We start from the raw sequence: 21,559 nt of genomic DNA, 5'->3' as shown, positions 1-21,559 counted from the left end.
CATTTTAACAAATCTTTAGGTTTGCAAATGAATGTGAGACATAATATGTGAAAGCATGCACACATTTATTATAAAATTTATAACATCTACAACCTGTTCCTCAGTTACATCTACAGCCTGTTTCTCACTTACATCTATAATAGCCAATGTACATTGTAAACCAGGTAAAACAGTAATTCTAATATGTTCACTATTTTTGTCAATATTGTGTTTTCCTACAATTGGCTTAAAACTGATGTACAGTTATTACCAGTAGCAGTTTTTCTTATATGAGGAACAGGCGAGAGTTATGATTCTAAGCAGTTTTATCGGTGGTTTTTACTCATGTATTTAAGATGGATGTAATGGTGTTATCAGCTACACTACCATACACTGTACCCTACCTTGGTACATCAAAGCTGATACTGTAGTTGGAGGAGAAAGGGACCCAAAAAGAACAAACAAGGAAATATTTAACAATACAAAAAAACATCAATTAGTTAATAGAAACTTCACTATGTTTACAAAATGTGACGTCTATAATTGGAAGGTTATCACAAATAAACACAATCCCAAGTAAATTCATCAAATTACTGACTCAGAGTTGTTTTGTGAATGTTTACCCCTATTTCCTAACCAGCAATCATCATGATAGCACCATATGTGTCAGAGTTGAAAGTTCAAAGTGCAAGATGGAAAATGTCATAGTTTCATCCTCTCTGTATACTCTGTTACCTAGACTCACCACCTAACTAGGGGTTCTTACTATACTCTGTTACCTAGACTCACCACCTAACTGTGATGCTAAGGGTACGGTTGTGTAGACAGACTGCGAATGCAGCAATCTTGGATTAAAATGTTCAAAAAAGCATTTCCCAGAACTGCTGGGGTAGCAGGAAGAAGAGAGACACCAGTGGTGAATGTGGGTAACTGAGACTACTTCTGTGTCACATCACAATGACGTGGTGAAATATAATGTCTATAGAGGGCGCTATAACTAAAAATCCCACAAGTTGAATAATTCAGACTCTGGTGCGTGGTAACTAATCACTCTCTACTATACTATGGGATAATTTCAAAATGTAACACATTAATTGTTTTCATTCATTACAATTCCATGTAGGCATATCAAAACAAATACCATTAAACTGTTAAATAGTATGTCTACGAACACTGCAACCTACATTGGTACATGTCTCTCACCAAGTGTTCAATCAGTATTTCTACGAACACTGCAACCTGCATGTCTCTCCCCAAGTGTTCAATCAGTATGTCTACGAACACTACAACCTGCATGTCTCTCACCAAGTGTTCAATCAGTATATGAGGCACTCCAACATTAAATATTACAATAGTATTAATTGACTTTTTAGGAAGTTTTTTTTTTTTTACATAAATAAAGATTTTACCTGCTTCATCAATGTCATTACTTTCTATAGGTGCTTCGACAATACAGTAAAGTCTATGGTCCTCTATAAGGTTCTGAGTATCCAGGCATTGGTGGATTAACTCTTCAGTTGTTGTAGAGTCAGTCACTTGGAAGGAATCACACCTTGATTTGCCTTCAAAAAAGATATGAAGTTTAATTAGAAACAATTTTGAACTTGAATTTTGGATACAAATCTCACTAATTACAAAAATGTAGTTGCCTTTGAATTCTCCAAACCTTTCAATATTTACAATGGAAGGATTTGATTGACAAACACTTTGGGTTCAAACCTCAAATTAATGCAAAAACAAGTTATCAAAATTATCGAAACTCTCCAAAACTTTCAATTTTGAAAAGAAATGTACAATTTGATGGGCAGCCATCTTGGATTTCATCTCTGGGATCGGTTTAGTGACAATCTTTCAATGAACAGCCCTCTGGTTTGCAGCCACCCTTCATTCAAAATGCTTCATTTGATTGCCTGTTACTTCTGCTTACAGCAGGTCTAAGGTGACAAACAGCCCTTGACATACAATGTATCATCTTCCCATACACATTCAAAGATTTCTAAAAGTTTACTATGTAACTCATACCTGGCTGAGTAATACTGGACCATACTTGGACTGTGTTGGAGTCTTTCACAGTTTTCTTCTTGGGATTTATCACACCTTTGAATTTGGATAATCTGCAAGAAATGTTAATCCTGTTAATAACGCTACTCTTTTCACAATCATCACTAAGTAATATAGTCTGTAAGATATGATGTGTTATCACAAATGTATCCCTGAATCAATCATGATGTGTAATGTCCTATATCATTTCTGAACTGTGAGTGGAGGTGTAAATGGTAATGATACTGTATAGGAACTGTGAGTGGAGGTGTAAATGGTAACGATACTGTATAGGAACTAGACTAGTGGAGGTGTAAATGGTAATGATACTGTATAGGAACTAGACTAGTGGAGGTGTAAATGGTAATGATACTGTATAGGAACTAGACTAGTGGAGGTGTAAATGATAATGATAGTGTATAGGAACTGTGAGTGGAGGTGTAAATGGTAACGATACTGTATAGGAACTAGACTAGTGGAGGTGTAAATGGTAATGATACTGTATAGGAACTGTGAGTGGAGGTGTAAATGGTAACGATACTGTATAGGAACAAGTCATTGAGAATGACATAGTCCCCGTTATGATTGGGTTTTAAGGAATTATCACTACTCTGATCACGCAACAACACTTGTGAACCTAAATCAAACAGACTTAGAAATGTTGTGTCTGCTTGTTGGACATGGAACATGCCTAAAACAATAAAGGATGGGTCGGATATGGGGGATCGTATCATGAAGAAAATGGATATGCACATGTATGTCATAGAACACTGTCCTAATACCAACTTTGAATGAGATCTGTTCAAGCATGTCTGAGTTATGGCTTTGGACATAGAAAAATCGCAAACAAAATGGCTGCCAGGCAGCCATATTGGATCGTATCACAACAACAATGAATATGCACATATATGTCATAGAACACTGTCCTAATACCAACTTTGAATGAGATATGTTCAAGCATGTCCGAGTTATGGCTTTGGACATGGAAAATTCACAAACAAAATGGCTGCTAGGCGGCCATATTGGCTCGTATCATGACAACAAATGGATATGCACATGTATGTCATAGAACACTGTCTTAATACCAACTGTGAATGAGATCTGGTCAAGCATGTCTGAGTTATGGCTTTGGACATGGAAAATTCGCAAACAAAATGGCTGCCAGGCAGCCATATTGGATCGTAACACAATGAAAATGAATATGCACATGTATGTCATAGAACACTGTCCTAATACCAACTTTGAATGAGATCTGTTCAAGCATGTCTGAGTTATGGCTTTGGACATGAAAATTCACGAACAAAATGGCTGCCAGGCGGCCATATTGGATCGTATCATGACAACAATGAATATGCACATATATGCCATAGAACACTGTTCTAATACCAACTTTGAATGAGATCTATTCAAGCATGTCTGAGTTATGGCCTTAGACAGGGAAAATTTGCAAACAAAATGGCTGCTAGGCGGCCATATTGGATCATATCATGAAACAAATTGACGTGCATATGTATGCCATTGTATGTTGCCCCTGTACCAAGTTTGAAAAAAATCGGTCCAGGCATCTCCAAGAAACAGCTGCGGACGGACGGACGGACAGACGGAACCCAATCCATAAGTCCTCGTCCCGGACTTTGTCCGGCGGGGACTAACTAGACTAGTGGAAGTGTAAATGGTAATGATACTGTATAGGAACTAGACTAGTGGAGGTGTAAATGGTAATGATACTGTATAGGAACTAGACTAGTGGAGGTGTAAATGGTAATGATACTGTATAGGAACTAGACTAGTGGAGGTGTAAATGGTAATGATACTGTATAGGAACTAGACTAGTGGAGGTGTAAATGGTAATGATACTGTATAGGAACTAGACTAGTGGAGGTGTAAATGGTAATGATACTGTATAGGAACTAGACTAGTGGAGGTGTAAATAGTAATGATACTGTATAAGAACTAGACTAGTGGAGGTGTAAATGGTAATGATACTGTATAGGAACTAGACTAGTGGAGGTGTAAATGGTAATGATACTGTATAGGAACTAGACTAGTGGAGGTGTAAATAGTAATGATACTGTATAGGAACTAGACTAGTGGAGGTGTAAATGGTAATGATACTGTATAGGAACTAGACTAGTGGAGGTGTAAATGGTAATGATACTGTATAGGAACTAGACTAGTGAAGGTGTAAATCGTAACAATACTGTATAGGAACTAGACTAGTGAAGGTATAAATCGTACCGATACTGTTTAGGAACTAGACTAGTGGAGGTGTAAATGGTAATGATACTGTATAGGAACTAGACTAGTGGAGGTGTAAATAGTAATGATACTGTATAAGAACTAGACTACATTGGTCATACTGATGCAAATTCATCTGTATAGGTTACTGTATTAATATTGACATTTAAGCTATTGAAAGAAACACACGGTTGTAATTTGGTGAAAATGAAACCGAAGCTTTCATCCAAACATGTTGACTTATTCACCAGTCAGCTGTCCTGTTCCATGAATGTTTTCCACTTACCCAGAGGATGACTTTTTCTTAGTCTCTCCGCTACCATTCTTAGCAACTGTTTTACTTTCTACAGACTTGACACTACTGTTGGTGCTACTACTATTGGAGAGACTAGGTGGTGGTAACTGAACACTGTCTTGTGATTTTAATGCACTCACTGCTGCCATGTACTTCTCTCTTTCATAGCCTTTGGTCTTCTTTGCTTCATCTATCAAACAATAAAATTGAGTTTGTCAAAACAAAGATCAGTCAAATTAGAGAATACACTCACAGAGAGGCCAGAACTTGAGAAATTGTATATTATTATGAGTTCAATACAAAGAACAAGATCTTTGTTTCCAATGGGATTTGAGTTAAATTCTTTCCTTCAACATTTTGGACAAAATTTGCTAGATTTTTAATGAAAACATCCATTTCACTGTTCTACTTAGACACATAACAGTTACTACACAGTCATGCATTTTTCCTGTTTTTTTCTTTTCAAATATTTAAAGGTCCATAGATATCATCAAACGGATCATTTCACACAAATCAAAATTTGTCATCATGAAGTTGTTCAACTCTTTAGTCAGACCACACATCGAATATGCCGCCCAGTTTTGGAACTCGCACTATAAAAAGGACATTGACCTCCTCGAAAAAATACCAAGGTGAGCTACAAAGCTGATACCAGAACTGAGAAATTTAAGTTATGCAGATAGACTGAGGACACTTACTATAACCACTTTGGAAGAACGAAGGCGGAGAGGCGACTTGATTCAAGTGTTTCGTTTAATCAAGGGATTTGATAAAAGTGACTATGAGCTATTATTCAAGATTCACCAAACCAACAGGACAAGAGGACACTCACTATAACTTGCAAAATCTACAGTCAGACTGTATATTAGGAAATATTTCTTCTCTAAAGCGTCATATCTCAATGGAACAATTTACCAGAGCACATCATCCAAGCTAAAACTCTTGTGGACTTTAAAATTAGACTGGACCAGTACATGAACACTACAAGGGATTCTTGTCTTGCCATGGTTAATTTATAACCATGGCAATCAGGTAAAAATCATGTTAAATCATTTCAGCATGAAAAACAGCTGTCTAGAGGCAGAGAGAATCCCTGATACCCATGGTCTGTGTAGTAGCATTTAAAATACTACTTTTGACAGAACAAACAACTTCATCACCTATCTGGTACTATGCCATCTAGTGGCAGCAGGTGAACAAAGCTAATCAAAAGCTTTCGTATAATATTATGCAGTTGTGTGACATTGATTAAAAGTAATTTTCTGAGCTTAATCTTTTGAGACCATCATAACTTGGAACAAATTTGTCAAAAATGACAAAATACTCTTATCTCTGCTGATTATTCATCTTTATTTCCTGCTAAATTAAACTCAGTAGAATTTATAAATACCCTACCCCTATAACTCATCATAATGATGGAGTGAAAATATCAGCCAAACTCTAACTCAACAAACAATTGATCATGTCAAAATAAAGTACTGTACACACCCACAGTACAAACACATTTGTATATCGTTTCTTGTTATAATTATATTTGTATCAGCATTATGGTCTAAAATTGACCCCTTTGTTAATACAATGTCAAAATAAGGTACTCCACATGCCACAGTACAAATTTAATGTTTCTTGTTATGTTCGTGTAAGCATTATGGTAAAAGTTCAACAAATTGACCCTATTTGTTAGTACGATGTATACACATTGTGTCCACAAATTAACAAAGAGTTAAACCAGGACTACTACATGCAACAGATGGCAGTGTAAAATGTACAACTCTAGCTTTAGGTCATACAATGTACATCCTTTTATCATACTAAACATAGACATTTGTCCCTAGGAAATATACAACATGTAAATTTTGTAAATTGATATACCGACATCAATTCTTTAAAGTCAGTTCACTGGATATAACCGTTATCTTTTATACAAATACATGTATATTTTAACTAGCTGTTGTTGAGATATCAAATTTTGGATAAACTAACACACAATTATTTGTAGACTTGTAATATTACACTGCATTCAACATGGTTTGCAATCATTTCATACTTTATATGAATAAGAACCATCCATCTGTCACCCTTATATTTATAAGATCTTATCCATAATTTGTCAAAACAGTTATGAATACACATACGATGTTTGATATTATAATGTATGTTTGAATATGAAATAATCCTTCTACAAAATCTTCACATCAGAACACTTTATTTCTAATGTATGAAAACAAATACAGCTCTGGCAAGTTTTGACATCATTTATGTGTGGGTGTCAAATCCATTCATTACTTTTTTTTGTAACAACTGTTGTCAAATGAATTCATTTGTTGTTGTTTGTGTTTTATGGGGAAGGGGGTGTGTCAAAACAGTCACTTTTAGGGGTGTTCATTAAATTCATTCATTTGTAACTGGTTTGAATTTGTGTGTGTGGGGGGGTGGGGTTGTCAAATTCAATTCAAGGGTGTGACAATATCCAGCACCTAAACACCTCAAACTATTTGGTTTTATAGTTTGTTGTGGTTGTCCTGTGGGAGGGGGGGGGGGGGGGTCAAGTTCATCAACTATATCTTTTTGGGATTTTGGGATCATTGTGTGTAATCCATACTCTTTTTGATGGGGGTATAACTGTCATTATATATCATAAATACCATATGTAGACATGTTTTATTGTCACTTTGGACACAATACTTACCCATAAGCTGGTCTTGGTCTACACCAGATGGTGGATTAAATAATTCATATATTTTGGACAGCACTTCTTCCCTTTCATCAGCAGACATTATATTCATATCCTCTGTGTAAGTGAAAAGATATGCATGTAGTCATACAAAACAATATCAGTGAGAAAGATAAAGTGGGTGTTATTTTTACATTTTCTACACAAGTGTTTGTTTGTTTGCAACTGGTATTTGTGTGTGATCTATACAATTGGATGTGTTACTATGTGTACAAGTGAGTATATACATTTGCATGCATGAAAGTATGTGTGTGTGACTGTGTGTATGTTCTTACATATAACTACATTATGTGTGTATGACAGTGTGTATGTTCTTACATATAGCTACATTATGTGTGTGTGACTGTGTGTATGTTCTTACATATAACTACATTATGTGTGTATGACAGTGTGTATGTTCTTACATATACCTACATTATGTGTGTGACTGTGTGTATGTTCTTACATATAACTACATTATGTGTGTGACTGTGTGTATGTTCTTACATATTGCTACATTATGTGTGTGTGACTGTGTGTATGTTCTTATATATACCTACATTATGTGTACTGTGACTGTATGTTCTTACATATAACTACATTATGTGTGTGACTGTGTGTATATTCTTACATATAGCTACATTATGTGTGTGACTGTGTATGTTCTTACATATAGCTACATTATGTGTACTGTGACTGTGTATGTTCTTACATATTGCTACATTATGTGTGTGACTGTGTGTATGTTCTTACATATAACTACATTATGTGTGTGACTGTGTGTATGTTCTTACATATAGCTACATTATGTGTGTGACTGTGTGTATGTTCTTACATATAGCTACATTATGTGTGTGTATTATCAGAACCTACTGTAACAATAACAGCATAGTACCAATTTTTACTCTATATGCACTTTATGTACATACTAACTGTGTGTACTTATAAGAAAATGGGAGCATATCAACACTTGTATTGTATATTTTCCATACATAAATTATATATATGTGTGGTGTTTTATATTAATTGTTGTACTTAGCTGACACTCTGTGAATCTGCTGTGTGTACCTAGTATTTGCAATGTCACAATGTAACCCACTTACCAAGTAACTGAAGGTCTATTTCAGCTAGGTGCTTGCCTGTGATGTGTTTGGCTGTACATGTGAAACTGTAGTGTGTATCTAGTATTTGCAATGTCACAATGTAACCCACTTACCAAGTAACTGAAGGTCTATTTCAGCTAGGTGCTTGCCTGTGATGTGTTTGGCTGTACATGTGAAATAAGAGTGGTACAATATTAAGTAAACAATACAAAGTACTGAACTTATTTAGAAGATAGTTGAGTGTATGGTCTATGTATAAATGTATATGACACTGTGTCCATAGATTTTAAGTGCCTGTATAACCAGTCCTTTCAGGCTTGTTTATGAATTAAATACTCCCAAGATACATGTACATGTACAGTGAAGTGTAATCATTGATACACAGCAATAACTGTGGGAAACCCTGGTAAAATGATTTGCAAGCTCTTATAAAGTGGTAGATTTTACCTACTTTAACAGTCTCTTACTATTTAAGGAGAGTTGGCATACCTTAATGATAAAATTTATATTCAGTTAGTGTATCAATTTATCGATCCAGAATAACTGCCTGTATTAACAGAGTACAAAAACTTGACCAGATCCATAACTATGCAAAGTTTATCACAGAAACCTGTAGATTTCAATTCACAATTTCTAGCCTTACACAGCACAACTTGAGTTACATGTAGAAGTCAGGCCTAGTTTACCTACATGTATACACAGCCTTACTACTTATACTAAAGTTTAAAGTAACGCTCACATTTAAATGAGTCTCCATGTTTACCAAGTCCTACAACATCCAACCACATCAATACTTCCTCCTCAGTCCACTCTGTGACTGGTTTTTCAAAGTCTCCTGATGAAAGGTCATTGATGAAAGTGACTGGTGGTGTAATGATGCTACCTGTAAATGAAATAAACAGAGCAAATTAAGACTATTGACAAGTCATGTTGTACCTATTAAAACAAAAAAAAAATACTGGATTTATTTTCTGGCAGTTCTATATAATGATATAGTCTTGGTTATCCAGATTCTGCCACTGGGGGCTTTCATGCCTACCCCACAGAGTTTGGGGCATTGCATTTGCCGAGATGAACATGCATGGCTGCAGTCGAGATCAGTGACAGCAGCTGATTGGATGAAAATGATTGCGAATTTTCATTTTCATCAACCATGTATATAGTTGACATGATGGTATAAAGTTTAGAAAAACTGACTTTGTTAGAAAATTAACCAAAATACTAGCAAGTGTTGCCACAGTTTTATTATACTACAGAGGTCATGCTAAAAACCTTTGAACTGCTTTGTGTGTAACAACCTGTTTATGTCTGACATGAAGTACACATGTAGATCTTTTCAATTCTACATTAACCTACCTGTATTTCATGCTAATATTCTTTAATACACTTACATATCCAAATAGAATTGTACATTTTGTATATGGTTGTAATAAAACTATATCTTAACATATCTGATCTTATCTTATCTTATTTTCTGTAGATGTAATGTTTTGTGTACGCAACTAACAAAATTTATTTCTTGAAAGAAGTAGTGACAAATTGAATGTGTTAGGAGCTTGTATAACACAATCATTTTGTGAGAATATACCAAAGTGAAAAGTATGAAAAGCTGATAGTGTTTTCTTGGAATATATACTCAAATTTTAAGCAGATGGTTGCACACATGCATTGCCCAAGACAAAACAATGATAACAAGAAAATATGGCTTGTGGCTGATACAATTTTTGCTTAGACATGTAGCTCCATTTAAAATGTGTTTCCAGGGCTTGAAATTAATTTTTCTGTTTGCTAGTCCCAATGGGTTACCAATTTCAGAAATTGGTAGCTAAGGATAGTGACCAATAGTGTCATATTCCTGAACTGAAAACAGAATTCCTCGATTGGAAATACATGTACATGTATGTGTGTTATTAAAATAATGGCCGTAAATCTTCCAACCTTGAAACCATGCATAATCAGTGGTAGCCTGAGTGGACTACCAGCTGCAAATTATGGTAGCCTCATGACAAGAATTGGTAGTCTATAGACACGGGACTACTGTTAATTTTAGCCCTGGTTTGCATGTGCTTCCAAAAATAATTCAATATTGTGTGATATCTTTCAGCCTACAAAAATGACCTCAGTGGCATAATAATCACAGTAGCTATCAATTCAAACTGTTATTATTACTATTATTTGATGTCTTGTGTAGTTTATAGACATTGTATTTGTTTCTGGCAGATATTTATTTTGTCACAGTCACAGATGAGACTGGATCAGACTGAACTATTTCTGTGTCCTCATTAGATCTATCTGAGACTATTATGATCCTTACTTAATATTTCTTTCCTTCATAAGAACACACTAGTCTTTTTATATCTGATGAAACAATTCAAATTCCATTCAGAACACACTAATACAAATGTCACACTTTTTTTTATTACACTACATGTAATCTACAAGCAAGGGAGTTAGTAAGGCCTTCTGTGTACTAAAGAATGTTAATGCACTTGGTAAATACAGAATCAGAGTCAGTGTTGGTATTCAGGCTATGTTTCTATGTGAAACTGGTATCTCTGTATAGCATGTCAATAAATTGTAGGTTTCTATGAGAAAGGCAAACACTACAACTTGTACCAGACATAGGTGTACTTTACATTTTCTATGTACAACTGATACACAGGTACATGTATGTCATGTCTACTCAATATAAACATAAACTGTGGAGTGACTTCCAGGGTGGGGGTGGGGGTGGGGGGGAATATTCCCACCTATCGGGTATACATATATGTGCCACCCTTTGGGATAAGTTTTTTTGCCCTTTGGTCTAAAATGGGTTCTGTCTTTTTAAAGCTTTTGAGTCTAAAATGGGGTCCACTTTTCACAATTTTTTTATTTTGTTTGGGCTAAAATGGGGTCCTTGAAGGAACTCCTTAATAAATTCTTGACTGGTTCGGAATTTCCCTGGGAATTTTATTTGGGAATTTCCCCTGCACGGGTTGATATTTTCATATCAGTGAGTATGAGATAGCATGCACACCCCCTGAAATACTTGTTTTTAGATATCACCCTATAATGCAATTGTTATGTTAACTACATGCACACCCCCTGAAATACTTGTTTTTAGATATCACCCTATAATGCAATTGTTATGTTAACTACATGCACACCCCCTGAAATACTTGTTTTTAGATATCACCCCATAATGCAATTGTTATGTTAACTACATGCACACCCCCTGAAATACTTGTTTTTAGATATCACCCCATAATGCAATTGTTATGTTAACTACATGCACACCCCCTGAAATACTTGTTTTTAGATATCACCCCATAATGCAATTGTTATGTTAACTACATGCACACCCCCTGAAATACTTGTTTTTAGATATCATCCCATAATGCAATTGTTATGTTAACTACATGCACACCCCCTGAAATACTTGTTTTTAGATATCATCCCATAATGCAATATTTGTTATGTTAACTACATGCATGTACAACACTATTCATCGGTCAACCATGCAATCAACATTGGTCTAAAATGGGGTATTGGTTTTGGATCAAAATTGGTCTAAAATGGGGTCTAAGGTTGACAGCATTGGCCACACACCCCTACTAGACCTGGCCAGTGGTATACTGTGAGTGGAAATGTAAATGGCAACAATACTGTATAGGAACTAGACTAATTACATTACAGGAAACAACAAGAAGTAAATAGAAGTGAGGTAATAAAATATAGTTTTGATTTATCAGCTCTTTTTAGATTGAAATTTTAACAACTACTCATTTTTAATATGGGCTATTCTTTCAAATATCACTTTCTTTTTTCATGAAATTGTCATTTTATACAGAGCCTTTGAATATTTCCAATATTATATTATGAAACAATATAGAAAATAAGTTCTAACTTCTCTAATAAAAGGGAAACATTATACTTATATGGACCTAGAAGTCAGGGAAAAGAAAGATCAACAGAAATACAAACACAAAAGTAAAATTTGTGATTACTTCCTTTTAAAGGTACAGTATAGTTGGAAAATGGATTAAAGGGGCACAAGCTGAGTTTACACATTTTTGGACATAATTGTTACTATGTATTCAAAAGGTACTTGTAGTATTCTATTTACTGAAGCACACTTAATAGTAACCATCACTTGCAATTGACTGAATTCAAGCCTGGTATTTAGATATAATTTTATAAGCATCCAATGATGTAATTCTTTATACATATACAACCCATAGCACCAAGAAAGTAAAGTGTTTTCTGTATGTACCACAATCATTTATAGCTTCCATATCAAGTGTAAAAGTATACTCTATCATTTGCTAATTGACCACATAAGAAAGGCAACATGCCAGGCATGTAAATAAACCAATTGAAAAAGTAAACTTTTCCACTTGATATGAATGCTATACATGTACAAGTGTAGCACATCACATAAAGAAAGTGCTTTACTTCAGTATTACTCAATGTAATAAATACTGAAGATATTCCCATTATGCAATCAATGATTCTAACAATGCCAGAACACAATTACATGTAAGTCATAGAAGACATGCATTTGAATAGTTTTACCAAGGCTTCATATAAATTGGTTTCAATGAATAAAAAAATTGATGAACTCAGCTTGTGTCACTTGAAACACTACAATGTAGGTGAGGAAAGCAGCTATTGGACAGGCCTATAGATAAAGTTAACTCTGAACAAAATAACTATGCTATTATTACACACTCTACATGTACCAGAGATTGCTTGCACTGTTGCACATGCATACTAGTGGTATTTGCACTACCGAAAACATTATTGCATATTGGCATGTAAATAATAAGTAAATGAGGACACATCTGTTCGTTCTACACAAAAGTTATTTTAATGGAAATTTGTTGTTTTGGATAAACAATAACACAACCCTATGCTGTGTGAGTGCCAGTGTGGGTATTCAGGGCTATTTGTACTGATGCTTGCAGAGTTTTCTGCTGCACTTTCACTCACTACACCCGGGAAAGTACTGCCATAGAAAACATTGCAAGCACTCATGCAAATACCCCACATACGCCACACTTGCACTCTTGCATCATAAGATTGTCATATTAGTCCACTGGTAAGATAACATTAATGTGGAATTCTGGAATTTAAAAAAAAAGGTAAACATACTAACACAAACATACATGTGTACATCACGAAAAAATAAAAATAAATAACACAAAAAATAAAAATAAATAAACACATTAATGGAGAATGTACCTCGGAAATAAACTATTTAACTTTCGGTGTTACTTTTTTCAAGAAAATGCTAAAAGATTTTCAGTAAAAATTAATTTAAAAAATCTGGGGTCACTGTGCAAATTTTGAAATAGAGGTCAGAATGATATCAAAGTTTAGTCATTTCAGAATCCAATATAGCCGAAATATTCAGTTAACTCTATAGGGAAAATAGAAGTGACAATTTCCTTGAAAACAAGAGACAGTGAACCCCCTAATCTCTTTTATTAGGTTTTATTATTTCAAAAACAACAGGAACAAGCTTTCATATGGCAAAGTTTGATTTTCAGGCAACTTTGTCCCCGAGGTACATTTCACCCTTAACAAATAATTTAGGGCATATTACCACTTCTTCCTAGCCCACTTTCAGTCTGGTCACTTGTTGCAGTAGAATTCAAAGATGGAGAGTTGACTTTTTGTGGACTTTGTTGAATAGACTTCTGATTATGTGAGATTAATTCATCAGTCAGTTTTTGTTCTTCCTTTAATTTGGCAATACTGGCATCTATTCTACATTCTTGATCCTCTTGTAGTTTTAAAAGTTCCTCTAACTCTCCAGATACTTTACTATTCAATTCTTCTTCCAATGCTTTCCTTTTCACAGAATGTTGTTCCTTCAATTTAAACCATACATTCCCATCATTACATAAAAGTTATTATAAGTACCAGAGATTACTTGCACCAGTGCACGCACATACTAGCAGTATTTGAACTGCAGTGCAATACCAAAAACATTACTGTATACCTACACATGCAAATGATATGGAAATGATGTCATAATGGTTCACTGTACACGAAAGCAAGCGATTGCATAGTATAATTTTTACAGAAATTTGCTCTTTCAGATTAGCATATGTATTAATAATAACCCCATTCCGGCAGACTTCCAGGGGTATTGCATTTTTTGTTGTTGCTGCACTGCACTTTGATGAGTGTACGGTCACAGAGAACGCTGCAAAGCACTTGTACAAGTCCCCCGAGTTAACAACACTTTGTACTAGTGTCATGGAGTTCTGTCATATTACCAGTTTTAAGTGAGTTTGTTCTTAGAGGTATTCACATGGAGAAAGTTTAACAATGTAAACTGAATTGATTTATTCACCAGATACAAAACAAATAAAACAATATGTACATTTGAATGGAGTCATGACAACATCTATGTAATCTACATGTACATGACTTGTGTATATTTCCAAGCAATCCAATGCATAATTCAGGGAAACAAAAGACATGTTATAAACTTATGATCATTTAACATATTTAAAAAAAAATTCTTACCTGTAATTTCAGCACAGGTTGTGACTTTGGTCTTTTCTTAAGTTTCTCCACCTCTACCATAAACTTCTTCCTTACATCTTCTTCCTCAATATCTAATTCAACTACAAAACAGTTCAAACATAGAGATGTCAGGATATAGAGAATCAAACATAGAGATGTCAGGATATAGAGAATCAAATATAGAGATGTCAGGATATAGAGAATCAAATATAGAGATGTCAGGATATAGAGAATCAAACATAGAGATGTCAGGATATAGAGAATCAAATATAGAGATGTCAGGATATACATGTAGAGAATCAAACATAGAGATGTCAGGATATAGAGAATCAAATATAGAGATGTCAGGATATACATGTAGAGAATCAAACATAGAGATGTCAGGATATAGAGAATCAAACATAGAGATGTCAGGATATAGAGAATCAAACATAGAGATGTCAGGATATAGAGAATCAAATATAGAGATGTCAGGATATAGAGAATCAAACATAGAGATGTCAGGATATAGAGAATCAAATATAGAGATGTCAGGATATAGAGAATCAAACATAGAGATGTCAGGATATAGAGAATCAAATATAGAGATGTCAGGATATAGAGAATCAAACATAGAGATGTCAGGATATAGAGAATCAAACATAGAGATGTCAGGATATAGAGAATCAAATATAGAGATGTCAGGATATAGAGAATCAAACATAGAGATGTCAGGATATAGAGAATCAAATATAGAGATGTCAGGATATAGAGAATCAAACATAGAGATGTCAGGATATAGAGAATCAAATATAGAGATGTCAGGATATAGAGAATCAAATATAGAGATGTCAGGATATAGAGAATCAAACATAGAGATGTCAGGATATAGAGAATCAAATATAGAGATGTCAGGATATAGAGAATCAAATATAGAGATGTCAGGATATACATGTAGAGAATCAAATATAGAGATGTCAGGATATAGAGAATCAAATATAGAGATGTCAGGATATAGAGAATCAAACATAGAGATGTCAGGATATAGAGAATCAAATATAGAGATGTCAGGATATAGAGAATCAAACATAGAGATGTCAGGATATAGAGAATCAAATATAGAGATGTCAGGATATAGAGAATCAAACATAGAGATGTCAGGATATAGAGAATCAAACATAGAGATGTCAGGATATAGAGAATCAAATATAGAGATGTCAGGATATAGAGAATCAAATATAGAGATGTCAGGATATACATGTAGAGAATCAAACATAGAGATGTCAGGATATAGAGAATCAAATATAGAGATGTCAGGATATACATGTAGAGAATCAAACATAGAGATGTCAGGATATAGAGAATCAAATATAGAGATGTCAGGATATAGAGAATCAAACATAGAGATGTCAGGATATAGAGAATCAAATATAGAGATGTCAGGATATAGAGAATCAAACATAGAGATGTCAGGATATAGAGAATCAAACATAGAGATGTCAGGATATAGAGAATCAAACATAGAGATGTCAGGATATAGAGAATCAAATATAGAGATGTCAGGATATAGAGAATCAAACATAGAGATGTCAGGATATAGAGAATCAAACATAGAGATGTCAGGATATAGAGAATCAAATATAGAGATGTCAGGATATAGAGAATCAAATATAGAGATGTCAGGATATAGAGAATCAAATATAGAGATGTCAGGATATAGAGAATCAAACATAGAGATGTCAGGATATAGAGAATCAAACATAGAGATGTCAGGATATAGAGAATCAAATATAGAGATGTCAGGATATAGAGAATCAAATATAGAGATGTCAGGATATACATGTAGAGAATCAAACATAGAGATGTCAGGATATAGAGAATCAAATATAGAGATGTCAGGATATACATGTAGAGAATCAAACATAGAGATGTCAGGATATAGAGAATCAAATATAGAGATGTCAGGATATAGAGAATCAAACATAGAGATGTCAGGATATAGAGAATCAAATATAGAGATGTCAGGATATAGAGAATCAAACATAGAGATGTCAGGATATAGAGAATCAAACATAGAGATGTCAGGATATAGAGAATCAAACATAGAGATGTCAGGATATAGAGAATCAAATATAGAGATGTCAGGATATAGAGAATCAAACATAGAGATGTCAGGATATAGAGAATCAAACATAGAGATGTCAGGATATAGAGAATCAAATATAGAGATGTCAGGATATAGAGAATCAAATATAGAGATGTCAGGATATAGAGAATCAAATATAGAGATGTCAGGATATACATGTAGAGAATCAAACATAGAGATGTCAGGATATAGAGAATCAAACATAGAGATGTCAGGATATAGAGAATCAAACATAGAGATGTCAGGATATAGAGAATCAAACATAGAGATGTCAGGATATAGAGAATCAAACATAGAGATGTCAGGATATAGAGAATCAAACATAGAGATGTCAGGATATAGAGAATCAAACATAGAGATGTCAGGATATAGAGAATCAAACAGAGATGTCAGGATATACATGTAGAGAATCAAACATAGAGATGTCAGGATATAGAGAATCAAATATAGAGATGTCAGGATATACATGTAGAGAATCAAACATAGAGATGTCAGGATATAGAGAATCAAACATAGAGATGTCAGGATATAGAGAATCAAACAAAGAGATGTCAGGATATAGAGAATCAAATATAGAGATGTCAGGATATAGAGAATCAAACATAGAGATGTCAGGATATAGAGAATCAAACATAGAGATGTCAAGATATAGAGAATCAAATATAGAGATGTCAGGATATAGAGAATCAAACATAGAGATGTCAGGATATAGAGAATCAAACATAGAGATGTCAGGATATAGAGAATCAAATATAGAGATGTCAGGATATAGAGAATCAAACATAGAGATGTCAGGATATAGAGAATCAAACATAGAGATGTCAGGATATAGAGAATCAAACATAGAGATGTCAGGATATAGAGAATCAAACATAGAGATGTCAGGATATAGAGAATCAAATATAGAGATGTCAGGATATAGAGAATCAAACATAGAGATGTCAGGATATAGAGAATCAAACATAGAGATGTCAGGATATAGAGAATCAAACATAGAGATGTCAGGATATAGAGAATCAAACATAGAGATGTCAGGATATAGAGAATCAAACATAGAGATGTCAGGATATAGAGAATCAAACATAGAGATGTCAAGATATAGAGAATCAAACAGAGATGTCAGGATATAGAGAATCAAATATAGAGATGTCAGGATATAGAGAATCAAATATAGAGATGTCAGGATATAGAGAATCAAATATAGAGATGTCAGGATATAGAGAATCAAATATAGAGATGTCAGGATATAGAGAATCAAACATAGAGATGTCAGGATATAGAGAATCAAACATAGAGATGTCAGGATATAGAGAATCAAACATAGAGATGTCAGGATATAGAGAATCAAATATAGAGATGTCAGGATATAGAGAATCAAACATAGAGATGTCAGGATATAGAGAATCAAACATAGAGATGTCAGGATATAGAGAATCAAATATAGAGATGTCAGGATATAGAGAATCAAATATAGAGATGTCAGGATATAGAGAATCAAATATAGAGATGTCAGGATATAGAGAATCAAACATAGAGATGTCAGGATATAGAGAATCAAACATAGATGTCAGGATATACATGTAGAGAATCAAACATAGAGATGTCAGGATATAGAGAATCAAACATAGAGATGTCAAGATATAGAGAATCAAACATAGAGATGTCAAGATATAGAGAATCAAACATAGAGATGTCAGGATATAGAGAATCAAACATAGAGATGTCAGGATATAGAGAATCAAATATAGAGATGTCAGGATATAGAGAATCAAACATAGAGATGTCAGGATATAGAGAATCAAACATAGAGATGTCAGGATATAGAGAATCAAACATAGAGATGTCAGGATATAGAGAATCAAACATAGATGTCAGGATATACATGTAGAGAATCAAACATAGAGATGTCAGGATATAGAGAATCAAACATAGAGATGTCAAGATATAGAGAATCAAACATAGAGATGTCAGGATATAGAGAATCAAATATAGAGATGTCAGGATATAGAGAATCAAATATAGAGATGTCAGGATATAGAGAATCAAACATAGAGATGTCAGGATATAGAGAATCAAATTACATGATGACAATTTAACTTAAAAACCCAGTTTAGATTAGGATTAATAGTTATTGACAATATCTACATGTAATTATTGGTATTTTAACAATTTTCAGTGAATGTGGTTGTCTGATCGAAAAATGATACTCCAGTTACAATTACATGTAGTGCAGTTTAAAAATGATGACAGATTTAAAACCAAGGTTTTGGTCAAGATTTAAACTTGTCCCTACATTACCTACAGATATATATTGACCATTGTATACATTGTCTTTTTATAAGAAATTGACCAATTTTTAGTGAATGTATCTTTGGTTGTTTGAAACAGAAGTCCAAGTTACACCTTGTGCAGGTCTCATACGGACATTTTTTCATTCTACAAAACTAAATTCTTGGACTTGTTTCATATCTCCTAAAATGACATTTCACAATCAATGTACAAACGATAATGTCATGTCTACATTTATAAATACAACTGACTGAAAACACAGTTTTTCTACTATCACAATGTAAGCATCTGACAGAAGTGTTTACCAGAAGTATCTATTGTACGTAATGGAATCAATACTTTGGCTACAAAACTTTGTGCTCCTTGTGTCAAATCTCAGTGATGTATGGAGTTCTTTGGAACCTTTAGGTTGTTCCTGACAATATCATTCCACTTACATTGTACCTTGCTTGAAAATCACTACATTTGTACATGTAATAATACAATGAGTCTCTGTTTTCTTTTTCAATACATGTCTGAACTAAAAGCTCTTTGATGATGGTAAATTGAAATAACTTACTTAGATCATTTTCTGTTACCTGGAGGAGGTAGTCACCATCAATACCACAACCTGAAATCAAGATCACTGGTAATTATTGTGTACCACTACAAGTTCAATAACAAACAGTTAACAATTGAACAGAATCATGACTGACAGGAAGGTACATATATAATTTTAATTCAATGTCGTTGGTGATATCATATTAAGCTAATGTAGAATGAGATTAACTGCTTATTACAGTATTTTAATTAGACACAATGTACATGTAATCAATAATTGTGTATTGCTGTATTTTTAAAGGTTGTACATACATTTGTTTTCGTACTTTATATGGGTACAAAATCACATTTTAATCAAGTACAGTGAGTAGGTCCAGCCTTTAATATGATCTAAATTTTATACTGGTCTAACTTAAGGGCGAGCCTATTTTTTTTATACATGTATGTTTCTCATTACTTTTTAATGGCAACTACAATGTATGGGTCAGTTGGTTGATTATTTAAAAAAAAAGTTTTAAAAAATCCAAAAATTATCATCTTCATGTTTCTCTGCTTCTTCTTTTCCTCCTCTCTATTTTCTTTTTATTAGATTCCTGATAACAAGCCCTTTGCCAGCTTTTCTACACAATTGGCATGTTCTCAGCACCCCCCCCCCCCCCCCCCCCCCATCATGAAAGAAAATCTCTATTTGTGAACTAGTGTAGTCATCACTGCCATGACTGTATAAGACGCCAACAGTCCAGACACTTGCTTATTCTTGCCAAAGGGTGTTGTTTCACAAAATACATGTATTAGAGGCAGGCGAAAATAATTTTTTTAATATTCGATGTCGGAGCTGAAAATTTGGGTCGGTAGGGTAATGATTTATCAATTTTACATCCCTAAACCGTAATGTCACAATTTACTTCACTTCATCTGAGTTCTAACACAAACTGTACAGCATGTTCAAATATAATTAGTTTACTTGCCTTCAAAAATAACAACAAAATAATCCAACTTTACTGCTTGTAACCAGTCAATGACATCTTGATCATTCCATTCTTCCACAGGGGTGATCTGCCAAGGATTAACATCAAAATCATCCTCATCTGGCATGTCATCATCCCCATTCACATTCTGTGAACTCACTGATCCATCATAGTAATCATTGAAAACAACAGTTGATGCTGCATTATGGTTTCCTGCAGCTAAACTTGAATCATCAAATTCATTGCTGACTGTTCTCGGTGGTGGTGGTGGAGCTGATTTCTTTGAAGATGATCTGTTATGAGATGCTATTGGCACTTGTGAATTATTACTGGCACGTGCTGCTGAGGTATTATTGCTATTGCTATGTACACTTTGTGGTTGAGCGGAAACCATGTAAGTTTGTCCTTTTCTCTTAGAGCTTGAAATAGGTACTGATGTTTCATAAATGTTATCAATGGTACTAAGTCTTGTGGTATTTGCCCTCTGAGGAGGCTCGGGCTTCTTCTTTTTCTTTTTCTTTCCAAAGAACGGCATCTTGGCACACTAACACTGCTTGTATGCAGAGAGTTGTCCACAAAATCACTTTTTAAGCATTTCAAATCTTTTATCAGTGTAGTTTTCTGTGGCAAGCCCTTTGAGTTAGTGTTCAAAACACATAAAAACACCTGGTTTCATTCTTCTACATGTAAGTTCTTGTAAAGTCTGTGAATAAACAAACATCAATAATGAATACAATACAATACAAT

At 34.2% G+C, this 21,559-nt stretch overlaps 1 protein-coding gene across 1 annotated transcript in view; it reads right to left on the bottom strand.

Annotated features, from left to right (window-relative positions):
• Positions 1-21,347, bottom strand: part of LOC144449821 (uncharacterized) — a 73,447-nt gene extending 52,100 nt beyond the window's left edge. The window contains exons 1-10 of the mRNA XM_078140395.1: positions 20,813-21,347; positions 19,864-19,914; positions 14,891-14,991; positions 13,959-14,226; positions 9,108-9,251; positions 8,482-8,532; positions 7,242-7,343; positions 4,544-4,742; positions 2,002-2,093; positions 1,389-1,541 (exon numbers count right to left, since the gene is read on the bottom strand). Of these exons, the coding sequence (XP_077996521.1) occupies positions 1,389-1,541; positions 2,002-2,093; positions 4,544-4,742; positions 7,242-7,343; positions 8,482-8,532; positions 9,108-9,251; positions 13,959-14,226; positions 14,891-14,991; positions 19,864-19,914; positions 20,813-21,347 (1,696 nt within the window). The remainder of the gene's footprint in view (positions 1-1,388; positions 1,542-2,001; positions 2,094-4,543; positions 4,743-7,241; positions 7,344-8,481; positions 8,533-9,107; positions 9,252-13,958; positions 14,227-14,890; positions 14,992-19,863; positions 19,915-20,812) is intronic.
• Between the last annotated feature and the right edge of the window lie 212 nt (positions 21,348-21,559).

This window comes from Glandiceps talaboti, chromosome 18, assembly GCF_964340395.1.
Source record: "Glandiceps talaboti chromosome 18, keGlaTala1.1, whole genome shotgun sequence".
Classification (NCBI taxonomy): domain Eukaryota; kingdom Metazoa; phylum Hemichordata; class Enteropneusta; family Spengelidae; genus Glandiceps; species Glandiceps talaboti.
The sequence above is the reverse complement of the archived record's forward strand: the minus strand, read 5'-3'. Positions and strand labels throughout refer to the sequence as shown.